At 40.0% G+C, this 22,961-nt stretch overlaps 2 protein-coding genes across 3 annotated transcripts; one reads left to right on the forward strand and one right to left on the reverse strand.

Annotated features, from left to right (window-relative positions):
• Positions 1 to 13,478: 13,478 nt before the first annotated feature.
• On the reverse strand, positions 13,479 to 19,874 carry zmat2 (zinc finger, matrin-type 2). The gene is made up of 7 exons (XM_066716773.1): positions 19,834 to 19,874; positions 19,338 to 19,527; positions 18,644 to 18,734; positions 17,991 to 18,114; positions 16,138 to 16,211; positions 15,597 to 15,742; positions 13,479 to 15,094 (listed from the first exon to the last, which is right to left on the reverse strand). Exons 1-7 carry the CDS (start codon positions 19,857 to 19,859, stop codon positions 14,951 to 14,953), a joined length of 795 nt encoding a protein of 264 aa, XP_066572870.1. The 5' UTR covers positions 19,860 to 19,874; the 3' UTR covers positions 13,479 to 14,950.
• Positions 19,875 to 20,078: 204 nt separating this feature from the next.
• dnd1 (DND microRNA-mediated repression inhibitor 1) lies at positions 20,079 to 22,917 on the forward strand. Of its 2 annotated transcripts, XM_066716772.1 has the most exons (5): positions 20,079 to 20,244; positions 20,360 to 20,436; positions 20,942 to 21,062; positions 21,157 to 21,618; positions 21,958 to 22,917. In XM_066716772.1, exons 2-5 carry the CDS (start codon positions 20,413 to 20,415, stop codon positions 22,512 to 22,514), a joined length of 1,164 nt encoding a protein of 387 aa, XP_066572869.1. In that variant the 5' UTR covers positions 20,079 to 20,244; positions 20,360 to 20,412; the 3' UTR covers positions 22,515 to 22,917. The 2 variants fall into 2 exon arrangements, with proteins under 2 accessions (XP_066572869.1, XP_066572868.1); XM_066716771.1 differs by lacking the exon at positions 20,079 to 20,244 and having other exon boundaries at positions 20,283 to 20,436.
• Positions 22,918 to 22,961: the final 44 nt, after the last annotated feature.

The following is a 22,961-nucleotide window of genomic DNA, read 5'->3' on the forward strand; positions in this document are numbered from 1 at the left end:
TGGGTTTCTTTCAAATTTCCGTTTGGGGGAAAGAAAACAAGGTAAGAAACTCTCTATCTTACATTTTCCAATAACAGACTCTGAAGTGTAGTTATTTACCATTTAATAGCACGTTTTACTATTTACTTATGCAAGATATTTTAAGGTACAGCATATTTTTCTACAGTGCAGGATTTCTCCATGGGGACAGAATGTCTGTTATAGGTCACACAGGGAGAGTGGTCTAACGGGCAGGGCCGGCGCTAACTATAGGCAGAGTAGGCAATTGCCTAGGGCCTCGGGGTATACGCAGAGGCCCCCAAGGAGAGAACACCGTCAGCACCCCCCCGGTTCACTCACTCACTCACTCACTCACTCACTCACACACACACACCTTAAAGATCCTTGAGCGACACCTGCTGTTCTGTATATACATTCTCCCAGCCTTCAAAATCAATCTTTTTAATTTAAGAAGTTGTTCAGTGCTGGAATTACAGTCCTTCCACGCTCATGCTTTGTGATAATGTTTTAAAATACGTCTTTTGCTGATGAAAAAAAGAAAAAGAAAAATCATTCAGTTTAATAAATCAATAACTGAAAGATATAATCTACTTATTGGTTTAAATGTGTTACAAATATAAAACAGAAAATAATTGATTGCATAAGTATTCACCCTCTTTGCAATGGCACAGCTCTGGTGCAACCAATTGTCACTAGAAGTCGCATAATTAGTTGAATGGAGTCCACCTGGGTGTAATTGACGGTGTTTCACATGATTTCAGCTTAGATACACCTGTCCCCTGCTGCTCCCACAGTGGCTTATACATTTCCTAACAAAACAAGAAGATTCAAGGGTCTGATGCTCTCCCATAAAGGACAGATTTGTGCAGCACCGGGGTTATTATTGCTGTATGCACAGTGTCTCCCAGCTCAGCTGTAAGACTGGAACCCCTTTAGAGTTGCCATAATGAAATGTGCAGTAGTCCTTGGGGTGTGAATACTTCTGCAGTCCACTGTGGTGTGGGTTCCTACACTGCACTGTGAATGGATGCCATAGTTACAATGTCGACACATTCATTTTAATTGAACGGACCAAATATTGCTAAAGAGAAAAGGGAATGAAAATGAAAGGGCTTTTATTCTAGCAGGAAACAAAACAAGTATAATTATTATTATTATTATTTTTTATGTTTTTATTGCCAGACCCCCATATCCAGGGCGACTTACAACATAAGTGTAAAACAATGTGCAAAAATATACAGTTTAGTAAAAGGCATCAATCATTACAAATTCAATGTACATAAAACATAGCAATTCAAAATATAATACATTTTACAACTTCCAATTTACACAGGCAAGTACAGTAAGTGAGGTCCTACATCCTGGACGGTAAAAGCTAAGTGCTGTCAAGATGTAGGGTCACGGGAAAGGGAGCAAGGAGGAAAACAATCAAAAACGCAAGAAGCATAATACAATTGAGAAGTGCTATCTAGCAGGGATAAAGGACTAATATTACAAGTACTGTTGGAAAAGATGTATTTTCTACGGTATAATAAACGAATATAACTGGATAGTAGGGTATATGAGACTATAGATGTAGAGCTTACATTGCCTGGTTGTTTCTCAAGAATGATCGACTAATTTAACACAAATATGTATTTCAAATATTAAAGCTATTAAAATAGAGTGTCAAAAAGGTACTATAATTGCAACGCTTCCAATGATGAATGTGTGTAAAATAAAAAAGGTTTTGTAACATGTACGCATTCATTGATTGCATGTGAAATTTGCAGTTTTAATTAATCCTGGGAACACACACACACACACACACACACCTTAAAGATCCTTGAGCGACACCTGCTGTTCGGTATAGAGACCTGCCTTTCCCAGCCCTCACAATGAATCGTTTTCATGTACCAGGTTGTTCGGTCCTGCACGTATGGAGGAAAAATCGTGCCAAAACAAACTCATGAATTAAGTACAGTCGCTCCAGGCTCATCCTTTGCGATGATGTTTTAAAACACGTCTTTGGCTGATGAAAAACAGAAAATCCAAATCATAACAAAACAAATCGAAAACAACTAGTATTACAAACACGGGGAAACAATAAGGCTAGACTCTCTGTATACTGAAACAAAAGGTCACAGAGCCCCTTTAATAAGTTTCTTCTGCGCAACGCATAATAACACTTTAGCAATACTTTAGCCGTATTATACTTTGGAAGACAATTACAAAATACAAATATTGTACAAGTGGAACAACATAACCCAGAGTCTCAGAGTAATTAGAAAGAGGACATGCATCAAGAAGTATAAGATGAAATAGAAAACAACAATAATAACAGTATGTTGTAAAACGCTGCACAGCGCCCGTGGTTCACACCTCGTAGTCCAGAAGAACCACGCAGAAGTAGGAGGCTTGAAGTAACCACTGAGCTAACACAGCGCAGAGCAAGCTGCGGCACAGCGCACTTACACCAGCGGCGCATGCGTCACAGCCGCCGCGCACTTCACTGTGCTTGTGCTACATGACGCAAAGAAAGCTGCTTGCATTCAGGAACAAATGGAAGGAGCTCATCATTCAAAAGATACAGTTTCCATGAAAAATACAAGTGTTTTTGTGCAGACCTATGCTTTGTGTGTTTAAAACGAGTCTACCTTCACATTGTACACTAAGAGGAAACATAAATACTTCATTACTTACCCGATTGAATTAACCACTTTTTGCAAGGGAGGTTTTTATAGGTCGGGCTGTGAAGGTTTTGTATGTAATGTGATACGGGTCTACAAAAATAGTTGAACTGTATAACAATGGATTGCATAAGTATTCACCCCGCCTAAGCACTTTTGCACGTGTGTATTGTGTTACAACTTGGAATCAAAATTGATTGTTTTAATTTAACAAGTTGTTCAGTCATGCGAGTAATTTGAGCCCAATTCAACAACACATTTTTTTTTAAACACAAATCAAGGCAACCCAAACTGCTCCACAGAACAAAATCAGTTTGCAAGAAAATGTAAAAAGCAATCTCGTACACAACACGGGCATGACAGCATGGCAATCCTCCCGGGGAACAGAGCTGCATTTGGTGCAAAAAAGAGATCTGAAACACACAACCCAGAGATCTAGAGCAATTAGACAGGCTGCCTCCATCAAGAAGTATGACCATATTCATTAGAAAACAAAAATAAGGACATGTTGTAAAACGCTGGACAGCGCCCGGGGTTCGAGACTAGCAGCCCTGAAGGACTGAGGGACGTCAGAAACATGGCGTTTGAAGTAACCACTGAGCTACACCAGCGCAGCGAGCGCTGCGGAGAAACGGCACTTAGACCACTTGCGCGGTGCGTCACTTCCGCTGCGCAGTACGGCGCTGTGTTTCCGTATCTCTACGAGTTCCCACAAATGGGAGGAGGTCATCACTGGAAAGAATACATCCCAACATACTTGGCTTATACATTTCCTAACAAAACAAGAAGATTCAAGGGTCTGATGCTCTCCCATAAAGGACAGATTTGTGCAGCACCGGGGTTATTATTGCTGTATGCACAGTGTCTCCCAGCTCAGCTGTAAGACTGGAACCCCTTTAGAGTTGCCATAATGAAATGTGCAGTAGTCCTTGGGGGGTGAATACTTCTGCAGTCCACTGTGGTGTGGGTTCCTACACTGCACTGTGAATGGATGCCATAGTTACAATGTCGACACATTCATTTTAATTGAACGGACCAAATATTGCTAAAGAGAAAAGGGAATGAAAATGAAAGGGCTTTTATTCTAGCAGGAAACAAAACAAGTATAATTATTATTATTTTTTTATTTTTATTTTTTTATTGCCAGACCCCCATATCCAGGGCGACTTACAACATAAGTGTAAAACAATGTGCAAAAATATACAGTTTAGTAAAAGGCATCAATCATTACAAATTCAATGTACATAAAACATAGCAATTCAAAATATAATACATTTTACAACTTCCAATTTACACAGGCAAGTACAGTAAGTGAGGTCCTACATCCTGGACGGTAAAAGCTAAGTGCTGTCAAGATGTAGGGTCACGGGAAAGGGAGCAAGGAGGAAAACAATCAAAAACGCAAGAAGCATAATACAATTGAGAAGTGCTATCTAGCAGGGATAAAGGACTAATATTACAAGTACTGTTGGAAAAGATGTATTTTCTACGGTATAATAAACGAATATAACTGGATAGTAGGGTATATGAGACTATAGATGTAGAGCTTACATTGCCTGGTTGTTTCTCAAGAATGATCGACTAATTTAACACAAATATGTATTTCAAATATTAAAGCTATTAAAATAGAGTGTCAAAAAGGTACTATAATTGCAACGCTTCCAATGATGAATGTGTGTAAAATAAAAAAGGTTTTGTAACATGTACGCATTCATTGATTGCATGTGAAATTTGCAGTTTTAATTAATCCTGGGAACACACACACACACACACACACACACCTTAAAGATCCTTGAGCGACACCTGCTGTTCGGTATAGAGACCTGCCTTTCCCAGCCCTCACAATGAATCGTTTTCATGTACCAGGTTGTTCGGTCCTGCACGTATGGAGGAAAAATCGTGCCAAAACAAACTCATGAATTAAGTACAGTCGCTCCAGGCTCATCCTTTGCGATGATGTTTTAAAACACGTCTTTGGCTGATGAAAAACAGAAAATCCAAATCATAACAAAACAAATCGAAAACAACTAGTATTACAAACACGGGGAAACAATAAGGCTAGACTCTCTGTATACTGAAACAAAAGGTCAGAGAGCCCCTTTAATAAGTTTCTTCTGCGCAACGCATAATAACACTTTAGCAATACTTTAGCCGTATTATACTTTGGAAGACAATTACAAAATACAAATATTGTACAAGTGGAACAACATAACCCAGAGTCTCAGAGTAATTAGAAAGTGGACATGCATCAAGAAGTATAAGATGAAATAGAAAACAACAATAATAACAGTATGTTGTAAAACGCTGCACAGCGCCCGTGGTTCACACCTCGTAGTCCAGAAGAACCACGCAGAAGTAGGAGGCTTGAAGTAACCACTGAGCTAACACAGCGCAGAGCAAGCTGCGGCACAGCGCACTTACACCAGCGGCGCATGCGTCACAGCCGCCGCGCACTTCACTGTGCTTGTGCTACATGACGCAAAGAAAGCTGCTTGCATTCAGGAACAAATGGAAGGAGCTCATCATTCAAAAGATACAGTTTCCATGAAAAATACAAGTGTTTTTGTGCAGACCTATGCTTTGTGTGTTTAAAACGAGTCTACCTTCACATTGTACACTAAGAGGAAACATAAATACTTCATTACTTACCCGATTGTATTAACCACTTTTTGCAAGGGAGGTTTTTATAGGTCGGGCTGTGAAGGTTTTGTATGTAATGTGATACGGGTCTACAAAAATAGTTGAACTGTATAACAATGGATTGCATAAGTATTCACCCCGCCTAAGCACTCTTGCACGTGTGTATTGTGTTACAACATGGAATCAAAATTGATTGTTTTAATTTAACAAGTTGTTCAGTCATGCGAGTAATTTGAGCCCAATTCAACAACACATTTTTTTTAAACACAAATCAAGGCAACCCAAACTGCTCCACAGAACAAAATCAGTTTGCAAGAAAATGTAAAAAGCAATCTCGTACACAACACGGGCATGACAGCATGGCAATCCTCCCGGGGAACAGAGCTGCATTTGGTGCAAAAAAGAGATCTGAAACACACAACCCAGAGATCTAGAGCAATTAGACAGGCTGCCTCCATCAAGAAGTATGACCATATTCATTAGAAAACAAAAATAAGGACATGTTGTAAAACGCTGGACAGCGCCCGCGGTTCGAGCCTAGCAGCCCTGAAGGACTGAGGGACGTCAGAAACATGGCGTTTGAAGTAACCACTGAGCTACACCAGCGCAGCGAGCGCTGCGGAGAAACGGCACTTAGACCACTTGCGCGGTGCGTCACTTCCGCTGCGCAGTACGGCGCTGTGTTTCCGTATCTCTACGAGTTCCCACAAATGGGAGGAGGTCATCACTGGAAAGAATAAATCCCAACATACTTGACTGCATAAGCGTTCACCGCCTTTGTAAGAGCCTCCACGGATTGGTAGCAACAAACTCCTGAACTCTTCCCCATCCATACAGTGCTGAACCGCTGCGGGCGTCATACGTTCTGCTGCCGCTACGTTTTGTGGCGCTGTCGCGCAGTTTCTGCCTGCATTTACAAAAGCTGTAGTTTGTTTTTTCTACATGAAGACTAAAGTTTGAGTAGCTGTAATGTAGGGTTTAAATGTGTTTCTGTTTTACATTGTATTCATTTCGTTTTGATTAAATAGTCTATCAACAACCTGACTGTAAAATGCTGTATAATATCCAATTGATCATTATTTTCCTATAGCATGCTATTGACATCACACAGCTACTCGGGAGGGGAAGAAACAAGGGTGGGAATGGTTGTGAAGTTTTGATGGGACTATTAGGTTATTTAAGGGGCACCAGATGCATTTCATTGATGAGAAAGATAGAATGATAGAGAGATCAGCACGGAAGAGGAAATTACATGGTGTGAATTCAAAGCATCATATTCAAAATTAAACTGAAGACGGAAATAGGAGAGAGAAAGAAAAAATGACACGGTGACGATATTTGTTGTCTTTCCTATTGTTTTGTTTTTATTAAATTTGATACAGAAATCATTCTGGAATGGCACAAATGGAAAATGGTACAGTGGACATGAAAGTATAGTTGTTATGTATGTAACATCTATTGTGGTTATAATTATTTCTGGTTTTACTACTATTGTATATTACATTAAACAGTTTTAATTTACACAGAGGTTATTCTTCAAATCCAAATACAAATTGTGTATATTAACACCCGCTCTTTTTTTGTTAACAATTTTACCTTACCAGTCTCTAAAAAGCATGCACTCATGCTAGTCATTCAGACGTATACAGTACCAGTGAATATTGGGCTTTACTGTTACAATAGTGACAAGCCATTGAACGTGCAGAATGTCTGCTATAGGTCACACAGGGAGAGTGGTCTAATGGGTTTCTTTCAAATTTCCGTTTGGGGGAAAGAAAACAAGGTAAGAAACTCTCTATCTTACATTTTCCAATAACAGACTCTGAAGTGTAGTTATTTACCATTTAATAGCACGTTTTACTATTTACTTATGCAAGATATTTTAAGGTACAGCATATTTTTCTACAGTGCAGGATTTCTCCATGGGGACAGAATGTCTGTTATAGGTCACACAGGGAGAGTGGTCTAACGGGCAGGGCCGGCGCTAACTATAGGCAGAGTAGGCAATTGCCTAGGGCCTCGGGGTATACGCAGAGGCCCCCAAGGAGAGAACACCGTCAGCACCCCCCCGGTTCACTCACTCACTCACTCACTCACACACACACACCTTAAAGATCCTTGAGCGACACCTGCTGTTCTGTATATACATTCTCCCAGCCTTCAAAATCAATCTTTTTAATTTAAGAAGTTGTTCAGTGCTGGAATTACAGTCCTTCCACGCTCATGCTTTGTGATAATGTTTTAAAATACGTCTTTTGCTGATGAAAAAAAGAAAAAGAAAAATCATTCAGTTTAATAAATCAATAACTGAAAGATATAATCTACTTATTGGTTTAAATGTGTTACAAATATAAAACAGAAAATAATTGATTGCATAAGTATTCACCCTCTTTGCAATGGCACAGCTCTGGTGCAACCAATTGTCACTAGAAGTCGCATAATTAGTTGAATGGAGTCCACCTGGGTGTAATTGACGGTGTTTCACATGATTTCAGCTTAGATACACCTGTCCCCTGCTGCTCCCACAGTGGCTTATACATTTCCTAACAAAACAAGAAGATTCAAGGGTCTGATGCTCTCCCATAAAGGACAGATTTGTGCAGCACCGGGGTTATTATTGCTGTATGCACAGTGTCTCCCAGCTCAGCTGTAAGACTGGAACCCCTTTAGAGTTGCCATAATGAAATGTGCAGTAGTCCTTGGGGGGTGAATACTTCTGCAGTCCACTGTGGTGTGGGTTCCTACACTGCACTGTGAATGGATGCCATAGTTACAATGTCGACACATTCATTTTAATTGAACGGACCAAATATTGCTAAAGAGAAAAGGGAATGAAAATGAAAGGGCTTTTATTCTAGCAGGAAACAAAACAAGTATAATTATTATTATTATTTATTTTTATTTGTATTGCCAGACGCCCATATCCAGGGCGACTTACAACATAAGTGTAAAACAATGTGCAAAAATATACAGTTAAGTAAAAGGCATCAATCATTACAAATTCAATGTACATAAAACATAGCAATTCAAAATATAATACATTTTACAACTTCCAATTTACACAGGCAAGTACAGTAAGTGAGGTCCTACATCCTGGACGGTAAAAGCTAAGTGCTGTCAAGATGTAGGGTCACGGGAAAGGGAGCAAGGAGGAAAACAATCAAAAACGCAAGAAGCATAATACAATTGAGAAGTGCTATCTAGCAGGGATAAAGGACTAATATTACAAGTACTGTTGGAAAAGATGTATTTTCTACGGTATAATAAACGAATATAACTGGATAGTAGGGTATATGAGACTATAGATGTAGAGCTTACATTGCCTGGTTGTTTCTCAAGAATGATCGACTAATTTAACACAAATATGTATTTCAAATATTAAAGCTATTAAAATAGAGTGTCAAAAAGGTACTATAATTGCAACGCTTCCAATGATGAATGTGTGTAAAATAAAAAAGGTTTTGTAACATGTACGCATTCATTGATTGCATGTGAAATTTGCAGTTTTAATTAATCCTGGGAACACACACACACACACACACACACACCTTAAAGATCCTTGAGCGACACCTGCTGTTCGGTATAGAGACCTGCCTTTCCCAGCCCTCACAATGAATCGTTTTCATGTACCAGGTTGTTCGGTCCTGCACGTATGGAGGAAAAATCGTGCCAAAACAAACTCATGAATTAAGTACAGTCGCTCCAGGCTCATCCTTTGCGATGATGTTTTAAAACACGTCTTTGGCTGATGAAAAACAGAAAATCCAAATCATAACAAAACAAATCGAAAACAACTAGTATTACAAACACGGGGAAACAATAAGGCTAGACTCTCTGTATACTGAAACAAAAGGTCAGAGAGCCCCTTTAATAAGTTTCTTCTGCGCAACGCATAATAACACTTTAGCAATACTTTAGCCGTATTATACTTTGGAAGACAATTACAAAATACAAATATTGTACAAGTGGAACAACATAACCCAGAGTCTCAGAGTAATTAGAAAGAGGACATGCATCAAGAAGTATAAGATGAAATAGAAAACAACAATAATAACAGTATGTTGTAAAACGCTGCACAGCGCCCGTGGTTCACACCTCGTAGTCCAGAAGAACCACGCAGAAGTAGGAGGCTTGAAGTAACCACTGAGCTAACACAGCGCAGAGCAAGCTGCGGCACAGCGCACTTACACCAGCGGCGCATGCGTCACAGCCGCCGCGCACTTCACTGTGCTTGTGCTACATGACGCAAAGAAAGCTGCTTGCATTCAGGAACAAATGGAAGGAGCTCATCATTCAAAAGATACAGTTTCCATGAAAAATACAAGTGTTTTTGTGCAGACCTATGCTTTGTGTGTTTAAAACGTGTCTACCTTCACATTGTACACTAAGAGGAAACATAAATACTTCATTACTTACCCGATTGTATTAACCACTTTTTGCAAGGGAGGTTTTTATAGGTCGGGCTGTGAAGGTTTTGTATGTAATGTGATACGGGTCTACAAAAATAGTTGAACTGTATAACAATGGATTGCATAAGTATTCACCCCGCCTAAGCACTCTTGCACGTGTGTATTGTGTTACAACATGGAATCAAAATTGATTGTTTTAATTTAACAAGTTGTTCAGTCATGCGAGTAATTTGAGCCCAATTCAACAACACATTTTTTTTAAACACAAATCAAGGCAACCCAAACTGCTCCACAGAACAAAATCAGTTTGCAAGAAAATGTAAAAAGCAATCTCGTACACAACACGGGCATGACAGCATGGCAATCCTCCCGGGGAACAGAGCTGCATTTGGTGCAAAAAAGAGATCTGAAACACACAACCCAGAGATCTAGAGCAATTAGACAGGCTGCCTCCATCAAGAAGTATGACCATATTCATTAGAAAACAAAAATAAGGACATGTTGTAAAACGCTGGACAGCGCCCGCGGTTCGAGCCTCGCAGCCCTGAAGGACTGAGGGACGTTAGAAACATGGCGTTTGAAGTAACCACTGAGCTACACCAGCGCAGCGAGCGCCGCGGAGAAACGGCACTTAGACCACTTGCGCGGTGCGTCACTTCCGCTGCGCAGTACGGCGCTGTGTTTCCGTATCTCTACGAGTTCCCACAAATGGGAGGAGGTCATCACTGGAAAGAATACATCCCAACATACTTGACTGCATAAGCGTTCACCGCCTTTGTAAGAGCCTCCACGGATTGGTAGCAACAAACTCCTGAACTCTTCCCCATCCATACAGTGCTGAACCGCTGCGGGCGTCATACGTTCTGCTGCCGCTACGTTTTGTGGCGCTGTCGCGCAGTTTCTGCCTGCATTTACAAAAGCTGTAGTTTGTTTTTTCTACATGAAGACTAAAGTTTGAGTAGCTGTAATGTAGGGTTTAAATGTGTTTCTGTTTTACATTGTATTCATTTCGTTTTGATTAAATAGTCTATCAACAACCTGACTGTAAAATGCTGTATAATATCCAATTGATCATTATTTTCCTATAGCATGCTATTGACATCACACAGCTACTCGGGAGGGGAAGAAACAAGGGTGGGAATGGTTGTGAAGTTTTGATGGGACTATTAGGTTATTTAAGGGGCACCAGATGCATTTCATTGATGAGAAAGATAGAATGATAGAGAGATCAGCACGGAAGAGGAAATTACATGGTGTGAATTCAAAGCATCATATTCAAAATTAAACTGAAGACGGAAATAGGAGAGAGAAAGAAAAAATGACACGGTGACGATATTTGTTGTCTTTCCTATTGTTTTGTTTTTATTAAATTTGATACAGAAATCATTCTGGAATGGCACAAATGGAAAATGGTACAGTGGACATGAAAGTATAGTTGTTATGTATGTAACATCTATTGTGGTTATAATTATTTCTGGTTTTACTACTATTGTATATTACATTAAACAGTTTTAATTTACACAGAGGTTATTCTTCAAATCCAAATACAAATTGTGTATATTAACACCCGCTCTTTTTTTGTTAACAATTTTACCTTACCAGTCTCTAAAAAGCATGCACTCATGCTAGTTATTCAGACGTATACAGTACCAGTGAATATTGGGCTTTACTGTTACAATAGTGACAAGCCATTGAACGTGCAGAATGTCTGCTATAGGTCACACAGGGAGAGTGGTCTAATGGGTTTCTTTCAAATTTCCGTTTGGGGGAAAGAAAACAAGGTAAGAAACTCTCTATCTTACATTTTCCAATAACAGACTCTGAAGTGTAGTTATTTACCATTTAATAGCACGTTTTACTATTTACTTATGCAAGATATTTTAAGGTACAGCATATTTTTCTACAGTGCAGGATTTCTCCATGGGGACCTGTGACTCCTCACAGCCTGCAGCTCAACCTTAACTAGTGTATTCTTGTGTTGACTTTTTGACCTGAAACATGGACAGAGGATAGGGGCCCGTGTGAAGCATGGTCTCATCACACACTGAGCTCAGGGTATAAAGGTCTTCCACTGTGATTGGTTTAATAGGAGCACTATGAACTTGTAAACTGAACAATGGAACACAGAAGAGGAAGAACAATGACAAGAAGGAGGACGGGAAGAAGAGAGAGAGAGACACACACACACACACACCCGGCTGCTGACTAGACTGACAACAACTGCTCTGTGTGAGGAGCAGTGAGAGAAATTGGGTTTTATCTGTTTCTTTCTCGTAACTCAGGAGAAGCTTAATATTACCTGTTTTAGTAATATAATTATATTATTATTTTATTTTTTTTCACAAATAAATGATTATTGCACACCTCTGACTTGATCACGTCTTCCCTCTAAAAATAATCTTATTCAGGATTGGATTGGCTGAAAAACCAAGCATAGAAAAAAAAAAAAAAATCTTGTATTTATTATATACAGTGAGGGAAAATAGTATTTGATCCCCTGCTGATTTTGTACGTTTGCCCACTGACAAAGAAATGATCGGTCTATAATTTTAATGGTAGGTGTATTTTAACAGCTCAGCTCGTTAGCTGTATAAAAAACACCTGGGAGCCAGAAATCTTGCTGATTGATAGGAGATCAAATACTTATTTCCCTCATTAACATGCAAATCAATTTATAACTTTTTTGAAATGCGTTTTTCTGGATTTTTTTGTTGTTATTCTGTCTCTCACTGTTAAAATACACCTACCATTAAAATGATAGACTGATCATTTCTTTGCCAGTGGGCAAACGTACAAAATCAGCAGGGGATCAAATACTTTTTTCCCCCACTGTAATTGCTAACATAGTAACATTAATTATCAGTTGGCCTAATGAACTACAGTGGTTTGTGAGTTTCTTTCAACTGTTCCAAGAACAAAAAACATAAAACTTTTAATCCTTCCAATAACAGTGCCAGAAATTAATGTACTTATTTACTTACTTTAATGACATGCTAACTTTGTTAAATTGATGCTTGAAAGAACTACAGTGGTCTTTGAGTAACATAAATGTGAGCACAGACAGAAAAGTGAAAAGTCACACTGGCTAAGTACACAATAAAATAAAGTTACACTTAAGATAATATGCTTCAAATAAATCTTAAGAGTGAAAATACATTATGGATGAGAGTTACTGGAAAGTCTGTTTAATTTTTCTTATAATAATTCTTACTGTAATTAGAAGTGGATTTATTCTACAAGCAAACTTGCATAAGTGTGATGATATTATGCTTTCCAAAAAGGGAAAAGTATACATCACATTAAGTTACACAAGCAGTGTAAAAACAAATATTTATAGGCACCTGGTGGTGACAGTGTGTAATCACCACTGTAACAGGGCAATTCTCACGGGTTAGGGCTTGCAGTCCATTACACCTATTCTCGACTGGCCCCCACGTTCCACTAGAGTAACTCCTCTAAATGAAACAGAGCTAATGATTCTTACTATATGTCAATTTGAATGTCGAGTAGTTATCGAGGGGGGCGGAAAAACTTTGAAGTGGATTACTCTGGAGCCACCATTAAAATGCAAAAAATTAAAACGACAGCGAGACATTTTCCACTACATTTCCTGCATAAAAGCAAAACCCAATAAAATAACATGACCAAAACTATGACATATAATTACAAAATAGAATTAGGAGGTAAGATTTATATAATAGCAAACATTGAACTGTGCTAACCAACAGTCACCACAGGAAAAAAGCACCAAACAACCCACTGGCACCAAAGATGGAAAATCTATTTATTAAGAAACTAGCAGAATGGAAAAACAAAAATATACAGTGGCTCACCAATGACACACATACATGGGGGGCTTATTTTTCACAGATAAACCCAGAAAGTAAAATTTGAAATAACCTTATTATGTGGAATTGACTTCATTCAATTTTCAGATGTCCCTACTATATAAACATATAAAATGGTACAAAACGTTCCAGAGTGGGGCAATAAGTGGTAGAAGTGATACTAAGTAAGGAGGTCACTTCTACACATCTGATTGGAAAGTTTATGCATTATTTGGAAGCTGCTGCACTGCTAAAGAATGCACTCAGCTCAAAACACTTAATGTAGAGTAGTGATCTGAATATCAAGTCACGAAGAGCTAAATTATCTGGGCTTCATTCCAGGAAAGCCACAAATGACATAATAGTACAAAGTTTTCTTGATTAGTACTCGTAAACAATGTATGTATCTCTTAAATCTATCTATAAACATGCCACTTTTACTATGGAGGACCAGAACTGTAGACCTCCGGCTTTCTGTAAACGTAGGGAAGGGACACAGTACTTAAAAGCCTTGCGATTATTGCAAGACCTAATATTCTCTGAATTTTAATAAGCTGTGCCAATTGCTACAGTACAAGGTTTTCTCCAAAATGAAAGTGACCCTCTCAACTTCAGATTCCTAAAAAACAACTTTAAAATCCAATTTTAAGAGAAAGCTCCACAACTATGACCTTTAAACTTAAATAGAAGAAAACAGCACAGGCCTCTCGACACTGCACACCCTTTTTAGGAGACCTGTTGTAGACAGACCAACACATGCCGTGTTCAATTTCAGAACATCATCCGAGCCTTTTATGTTTCTCAGCAAGACAAAAACCTGGTATTTTTAAAGAATTAAACTTTATTTGAAAACGTATAAACCCTGCAGACACGGAGTAAAATTATTAATTCCTTTAATTGTCTGTTTTTCAGAACATCCACCCATGTGGAAACTAATGCCTTCCAGCAGAGATCTTCTATCATTTCAAATTGCGTACACAGGGATTGTACAGTATTAGAAAATCTGTGTCTGCACTGGGATGATCACTATTCTTGCATTGGTTCATCAATTATATTTCAGCCAGCATGACTGAGAAGGGAATAAATACAAAACAAATTAAAACAACGACTTCAGTTTGTTTTTTAAATAAAGTTTAGTTGCTAGTTTTTGAGGAATGTGGATCTTTTTTCCTTTAAAAAAAAAAAAAAAGAGTTCAGTAGACTTTGGACCAACAAGTTCAGTTCAGTAATCCTGTGCTTTGCCCCACTGATTTAACTGAGCTCAGTGCCGGACATTTTCTTTCAACTGTCTGAGGCTGGTTCGAGGAGCATCCACTTTTGTTGTAAAAGGGATTAAGAAACATCTGGTTAATAAAGGAATCAGCCAGGAGGCGGATGTGTTTGTCAGTACTGAAACAAGAATAGTTCAGTGGCCCTTCTTGGAAGAGCCAAACCCTGAGAATCCCATCACTGCTGCCATCTCATCATCTTCCTCGAAGTTCAGATCATCATCCGCCTTGCGCTTCTTCTCCTTCTGCTTTTCCTTTTTGTATGCCTTTGCTTTCTCCTCCTGGAGAAACAGAGAAATGCAGAAAGATAATTAATTTTATTCCCAACATGTCTCACATGATCCATACCTTTTAAATAATGTAACTCCTTGCCAGCACACTAAAATAAACATGGTATTCTTACACATCTCCTCCACGCAGATTTCCTTTAGCATTGAAAAACTATCAATAATAAAAAGTGTTTTCTGCAATTGTCATATGATTAAACTAATCGCACAAACACCTGCTGCATTACAACAGAGATAAAGAAGAGGAGACTCAGATGGTTGGGACAGGTCTTGAGGATGGAGCAAAGTTCTGTGGCTAGGACCGCACTTCGCTGGACACCACAAGGCAAAAGACCTAGAGGCCGCCCACGTAACACCTGGCGCCGAACAGCTGAAAAGGAGCTGAAGCAGATAGATTTGGCCTGGGGTGAAACCGAAGTAAAGGCCAAAGACAGAAAAGCATGGAAGTTTCTTGTTTCGACCTTATGCTCTTCTTGGAGCGAAGAGGATAAGTTACCTCTTCTCTGAGTTCTTTCATGCGTTCTTCAAAGTCATACTCTTTCTGTTTCTCCTCCATCTTTTTCTTGTTCACCTCAAAGCGCTTCTTCACCTGGTCAAGAGAAGAGCGCTCCACACGCATGGACATCCCCAGATTTCTCTGATCTGCAAACAGGGTCATCAGCATTGTGTATTACTCCTTTATGAATGCTCAACATCAGAAGGTACAGATTTGTTTTAAAAAAACAGCCCTGTTATCTAAATGTGATAAATCAATATAGAGAAGAATATGGACTTGACCAAGAGCAAAGAGCAAAATTAGAGCAACCAAATGAAATGCAATGTTTACAACAGGAAGCAGTATAAAGTGATTTCTCACAGGTGTGACTTGTAACAAACTAAGATGGAGTAATTAAAGCAGTTTAGAAAAAGACTCCCATCGTTTCATAAAAAGATTCTCAATGTATGTAAAATGCACACATTTTCCTTTACAGGGTCCACAGGCACACTGTATATTTAAAAATAAATAAATAAATAATATATATATATGTTACACTTACGTTTTTTCCCATTGATATGGTCCAAAAAGTTGATTGAATCTTTAACTACGCAATCACACACGTTGCAGTAGTACCTGAAAAAAAATAAACATTTACATATATATATATATATATATATGTAACTTAAGAACATCCGTGCACTACACTTCTATGAGGTGCTGGCCCAAATAAGGCAAAAATATATAAAGAAAATTACATTTTGTAACAAAATTTAATTTTCTATATGTGTATATACATACACTCACCTAAAGGATTATTAGGAACACCATACTAATACTGTGTTTGACCGCCTTTCGCCTTCAGAACTGCCTTAATTCTACGTGGCATTGATTCAACAAGGTGCTGAAAGCATTCTTTAGAAATGTTGGCCCATATTGATAGGATAGCATCTTGCAGTTGATGGAGATTTGTGGGATGCACATCCAGGGCACGAAGCTCCCGTTCCACCACATCCCAAAGATGCTCTATTGGGTTGAGATCTGGTGACTGTGGGGGCCAGTTTAGTACAGTGAACTCATTGTCATGTTCAAGAAACCAATTTGAAATGATGATTCGACCTTTGTGACATGGTGCATTATCCTGCTGGAAGTAGCCATCAGAGGATGGGTACATGGTGGTCATAAAGGGATGGACATGGTCAGAAACAATGCTCAGGTAGGCCGTGGCATTTAAACGATGCCCAATGGCACTAAGGGGCCTAAAGTGTGCCAAGAAAACATCCCCCACACCATTACACCACCACCACCAGCCTGCACAGTGGTAACAAGGCATGATGGATCCATGTTCTCATTCTGTTTACGCCAAATTCTGACTCTACCATCTGAATGTCTCAACAGAAATCGAGACTCATCAGACCAGGCAACATTTTTCCAGTCTTCAACTGTCCAATTTTGGTGAGCTTGTGCAAATTGTAGCCTCTTTTTCCTATTTGTAGTGGAGATGAGTGGTACCCGGTGGGGTCTTCTGCTGTTGTAGCCCATCCGCCTCAAGGTTGTACGTGTTGTGGCTTCACAAATGCTTTGCTGCATACCTCGGTTGTAACGAGTGGTTATTTCAGTCAAAGTTGCTCTTCTATCAGCTTGAATCAGTCGGCCCATTCTCCTCTGACCTCTAGCATCAACAAGGCATTTTCGCCCACAGGACTGCCGCATACTGGATGTTTTTCCCTTTTCACACCATTCTTTGTAAACCCTAGAAATGGTTGTGCGTGAAAATCCCAGTAACTGAGCAGATTGTGAAATACTCAGACCGGCCCGTCTGGCACCAACAACCATGCCATGCTCAAAATTGCTTAAATCACCTTTCTTTCCCATTCAGACATTCAGTTTGGAGTTCAGGAGATTGTCTTGACCAGGACCACACCCCTAAATGCATTGAAGCAACTGCCATGTGATTGGTTGGTTAGATAATTGCATTAATGAGAAATTGAACAGGTGTTCCTAATAATCCTTTAGGTGAGTGTATATATATACACACACACATAAATAAGGGTGTTATTTAACTTACTGCAAGACATCAGAAATTGTCTTTAAAGTGATCAAATACAATGGCTTGTGTAACACAAGCAAGTTACTACTCATCACTGTTTTGAGATTTTCATTACTTTTCAAGGAAAGTACAATTCTTACACTTTTGCATAACAGTACGATTGTGTTTAGGATTACTTTCTCTCTTAATTGTTGCACGTTGTTAATTTCCATTTTCTGTTTAATGTGCATTATTATTAGCTTGCCAACAACATTTTATGATGAAAACATGTGAAAGACTTCCGAAGGAGAAAGGGAATGGTTGTATGTTACCATGAAAGTCTGGAGATGTATGGGACAGTCCCTACAGTCGGCACATGTACTCACCCACCCATCTCCGCCTGGGGAGTGGTTTTGGTGATGACGATTGTTTTACCCAGTTTAGACTCCAGGTCCACCTTGTAGTCCCTGTGTCGTAAAAGCTCCCGCTTAACGGGAGGAGAAGGTTTGCCTGGATGGGGGGGAATGAGAAACAATTGCTGTTGTATTGAAGTAAACACTGAAAACACAGTGGCACCAGAAAGTAATTAAAAACCATACACAATTAGTCCCTTGCCTGCCCACTCACTGGATACATCTCTCATTAAACAAGGTGTCTACCTGCTGCAAGTATTGTGCTCAAGAGTAGCCAAATGGATCTTTGTCCAGGGATTTATTCATTGTTTTCTACTTTGTCACACAATTTCACAGTCTACAAGGTGAAGTGTGTGAAATTAATAGTTCTACATTGATTTGGACAACTATAGTGAAACCTTCTTCTCCTAATCACTCTATTATAGGTTACATTTATTGACATTAAATGTATTGACAAACTGAGTAGCTTAAATAGCTTCCTTTACGAGTAGACCACATTTTTTGGTTGACAATTGTGCCAGCCCAAAACGGCTACTGGACCCATCGGCCACCCCATTTAAAATGTTCTGGACAGCCGCTGTTTAGAAATCCACACTAAACTATGGACCTGCTGACAGTTTCCTTACCATCCTTCTTCTCCCTTTCCTCCGTGAGCCGCTTCTGAGCCAACTTTTCATACTCATCTTTGTCCCACTTTCTCCGGAAATCATTTTTTGTCTGTGGGGAAAAACACAACAAATAAAAGAAATGTATCAATGCTACTGAGCACAAACAAACTGCAGCCTTCAGCAGATCATGCAAAATAGGAATTACACTGAAAAGACAGAGTATTAATCTAAGCCATGTGATATCGAGAAGCAACTGGAATGTTTAACATGAGAAGTATTCACACATTAGTATGTTTAAGCTTAAAGGAATAATAAAATACTAAAACATCAGACCCCCAACCAATACGGTACAGTGTATCATTTAAAATAGCGGTAAGACTGTAAATGTGTCTCTGTTCCACATGTTTCCTAGTGATCACATGTTAAAGATACTTCGGATTCAAAGGACAGTCAGCCAGCAAATAAAGAAAAGAAAAGAAAAGAAAGCAAGAGAAAAGAAGAGAAGGAAACATGCAGGCCCGTTGCCAGTAGTAGCCTATATGTTTGTAAATAACAGATTTCAAGGCAACAGTGACCTTTACAAACACGATATTATATTAAATATAATTTATTGAACATAGAGATTTAGCAAATGCTACATTCTGGTACAAAGTATAAAAAATCTACATATATATGTTGAAATAATAATAATAATAAAACAAGGAATACAAACCCCGCTGCCGGACGCCATTTTGCTAGTAACGTAAAACGACTGTCGTAAATTACACAGCCGTAAACAGTGTAAAAAATCAGTCGTGTAGTCTATGGTAGGCGACGTAGTGTAGGGCAGCTTTCCGCAGCTCTGCGCAGATTTGCGCTGCTCCACCAATGGGATCGCTGGGATTGTACAGATCTGCGGAAATCTGCAATATAACAATGCGACCCTTGAACTTAGGTTTATAAATAGGTCCTTTATAAAAATATAATATATTGTTTTAGAGTCTTTACAAGACAATTCAACATATCCCTAGCTAAATCTCCGCCGGTGCACTCCTAAAATGCCATCGAGTAAAATAAACTAAGACTTAAAATCTTACGAAGAATGTGTTTGGTTTGGTTTAGTTCTGACAATATTTTCAATTTTTTTTTAAAGTTATTTTATGTATGTACGGTGTTGATATATCTATATTTTAATTGTTATTAATAAACTTGAAGAATTGTTTTCGAACCTGCCGTTCCGTTCTGACTCAGACATTCGGTCGCCAATCAATCATGACGTCACCACACTCGGGCCAGGTGCTTCCCCGTTTCCCATGTAATCCCCGATTCTTTTCTCTCTGTAAACGCAGTAAACATGGTATAAACATCCCCGTAGCACAGACGGTCACAAGAAAGTTTTGTATTTTGAGTTAGGAAATTGGTTTGAGTAATTTACTGTCACTAGTGAGTCTAACACGATTTTCAACTTAGTCCATTGTGATCTCGCACTTAAACCTTGAGCAACATTTATTTAAAAAGCGTATTTTAATGCCGGATGTTGATCATACTACTGTGATTTTATATCGCACTTGAAATAATTGTTGAGTTGGTATACACACACACACACACAAACGTTTCAAAACTGAAGAAAAACAAGTGAGGTACCGCCTCCCTTTTTCAATTTGTCCAATTAGCATTTGGCAGATCAGGTTCCTGGGACAAGTGACGGGCCTCATAGTAACGTTTTTTCGTTTTTTTCCTGTGTGTGAGGAGCAGTTAGCACCAGGACTTGACGAGGAAAAGTACCTGTAAGAGACACGAAAACTGCCATGTCGGAGCAGGAACACATGAAGGTGCGTAGAGGCTGCAGACGCGTCAAAAGCGCCGCTTCTCGGTTTCGTTTTTGCTAAAGATTATTTGTATAACATACTGGTGCAGACGTCGCGATGTCTCCCACAATGTGCTGTTGTTGTTCTATATGGCGACATATGTGTGAACGTAATATTTATAATGTGCTCTGCGCTACATAGCGGAGCTGATATGAATTGAACTCGTATATTACGTGCAAATTAGATTTTTGTTCGTTTTTTATTTTCGTTTTTTTTTTTTTTTTTGCCATCCTCGTATTATTCGTAATAAAATGCATTTCAGCTATTGAAGGTTACATTTAAAGGCAGCACTCAGTTTAGAGTCGCCACATGTGTCGTTACTCTGACCATGAATGAATGAATGAATGAGGACTGAAACGGGGGCGGCTTGTCTATCGCATTGCCATATGCAGCCGTTTTGCAAGTAGGCGTTTATACAAAAAAGTAGGATCATAGTAGGCCTCGATTTAGCTTGTTTTTTTCCTTTTAGAAAATCCCTGCCAATTGTTTGAACCAAGAGAGCGTGTCCTCCCTGAACGCATGGATAGAGAAGACTGGGGTGTCTCTGGTTCAAATCAACGGGCAGAGAAAGTACGGTGGACCACCTCCAGGTACGTCCTGCACACTAAGCTCCTCGGTATCGTAAGGGGGGCAGCAGCTCGTTTTCTCCCGGATCCTGATCTGTTTGCCCGTGTCGTGGCCTAGATTGGGACGGCCCGGCCCCCTCCGCGGGCTGCGAGGTGTTCATCAGCCAGATCCCCCGGGACATCTACGAGGACCGGCTGCTGCCGCTCTTCCAGCGGGTGGGCAAGCTCTACGAGTTCCGGCTCATGATGAACTTCAGCGGCCAGAACCGCGGCTTCGCCTACGCCAAGTACGGGGACAGCCAGAGCGCCCTGGTGGCCATCAAGATGCTCAACCACTACGAGCTGCAGAGAGGCTGCCACATCGCCGTGCGCAGGAGCACCGAGAAGAGGCAGCTGTGTCTGGGGGAGCTGCCCGGGCATGTGGACAAGGACCAGCTGCTCCTGATCGTGAGGGAGCTGTCCGAGGGGGTGGAGAACCTCAGCCTGAAGCCCGGGCCCAAGGGCAGCGAGAGCAGCGACGTGATCATCCACTACGCGTCGCACCATGCAGCGTCCATGGCCAAGAAAGTGCTCTGTGAAGGTACCTTGGGTTTGCTTGTAATCTTGCAGCCATAAGATCAATTTTAGGCCTAACACACAATGAATGTAAATAGTATGTGCTATCTGTGTAACTCACTGTTGTTTTTTGAATGAGAGTTGAAATGCATGCTTTGATCTGTTGCTCAATAGTATCACCTGTGCAGTCCAGCTGTTTTGTCTCCAGTCATTTCTAATGAGTGAGTTAGTTACTGTAACAAACCTAACCTTGTTTTGTGTTTTTACCATTGTGATTGGGGTCTCCTAATCTTGTACACGCCTTTTTCCATCTGCAAAGCTGGCTATTAACATGGGATATATCTTTATTTTTCCTTTTCTTCAGGATTTAAGATGGTGTATGGCATACCGGTCAGTGTGAAATGGTTGAATCAGACGGCCAAACCGAAAGCCCCGAATGGCAAAGAGAAGCAGGCTTTGCCGTGTTCGCCTTTCATGCCGGCAAAACCTGCTCTTCCACCCGCCGTCGAGATGCCCAAGCCTAGTGCACTACTGACCGCAGCCAGCATCTTGTCTTCAGAAGGTCCCGGTGCCCCGGGTCCCCTATTCTCACCCGTCATCGCCAGAAGAGCACCGTGCAGAGATGCCAAGCAGCACCACTTTCAGATGAACGAAAGGGCCAATCGGGCTCCGATCGATGCGGTCGGTTTGTTAAGGCAGCTCTGTATTGGCTGCCAGTTGGGCTCCCCTCGCTATGACATGCAGTTCCTGTACACGAGCGCAGATGGCTTCCAGTATTTCAGATACCGGGTGGTTATTCCAGGGCTGCCCTCTCCTTTTACTGGAGAGGTGCACATCCTGCCCGGGGCCTTGGCAACCGTGCGGGAAGAGGTCAAACTGTCGGCCGCAGAAGAAGTCCTGAACCTCTTATCACAGGGGTAGACAAGTAGTGGGGTTGACCAGGGAATGTGGTCCAGATGCTTTTTTTAAGTTTTTATTTCGTTTTAAGTTTTAATTCTGTCAGATCTACACAGTATGGTCCCGAGTGTAGAATACCCATAACTGAGAACTGTTTTGTTTTACGTTCATGTTTGGGATGTACATAGTTCTAGGAAAGTACTGGTTTGGAATGTTTTGGGCACTTTTATTGACTAAGCAATGTGATTGTTTCAATGCACTTGATTTGGAATCTGTTAAAAGCATAATGACTGCACTGTAGAACTGCTTTTGGCTTTTTAGTTGTTTTCATGTTTTGTATTTCAGCTAGATGTGTTTGGGGAGTTTGTTTTACCCTGTGTGAAATGCAAGTTTGTAAAAGGTTCATAATAAATAGTTTTTCACTGAAGTGGTGCCTATGTGTATTTTATTTTAAATCTTCTCAGTATAATA

The sequence above is a fragment of the Amia ocellicauda genome, chromosome 11 (assembly GCF_036373705.1).
Source record: "Amia ocellicauda isolate fAmiCal2 chromosome 11, fAmiCal2.hap1, whole genome shotgun sequence".
NCBI classification, from domain to species: Eukaryota; Metazoa; Chordata; class Actinopteri; order Amiiformes; family Amiidae; genus Amia; species Amia ocellicauda.

Bases quoted from the DNA above. Each gene is read 5' to 3' on its own strand.
- zmat2 (XM_066716773.1), bottom strand. From the start codon at position 19,859: ATGTCTGAGTCAGAACGGAACGGCAG. The intron at 18,115-18,643 runs GTAAGGAAACTG...CCCCCCATCCAG, and splicing joins GGAAAGGGAGAAGAAGGATG to GCAAACCTTCTCCTCCCGTT. The intron at 15,095-15,596 runs GTAACTTATCCT...CTGTTTCTCCAG, and splicing joins TGAAAGAACTCAGAGAAGAG to GAGGAGAAAGCAAAGGCATA.
- dnd1 (XM_066716772.1), top strand. From the start codon at position 20,413: ATGTCGGAGCAGGAACACATGAAG. The intron at 20,437-20,941 runs GTGCGTAGAGGC...TTTTCCTTTTAG, and splicing joins CGGAGCAGGAACACATGAAG to AAAATCCCTGCCAATTGTTT. The intron at 21,619-21,957 runs GTACCTTGGGTT...CCTTTTCTTCAG, and splicing joins CAAGAAAGTGCTCTGTGAAG to GATTTAAGATGGTGTATGGC.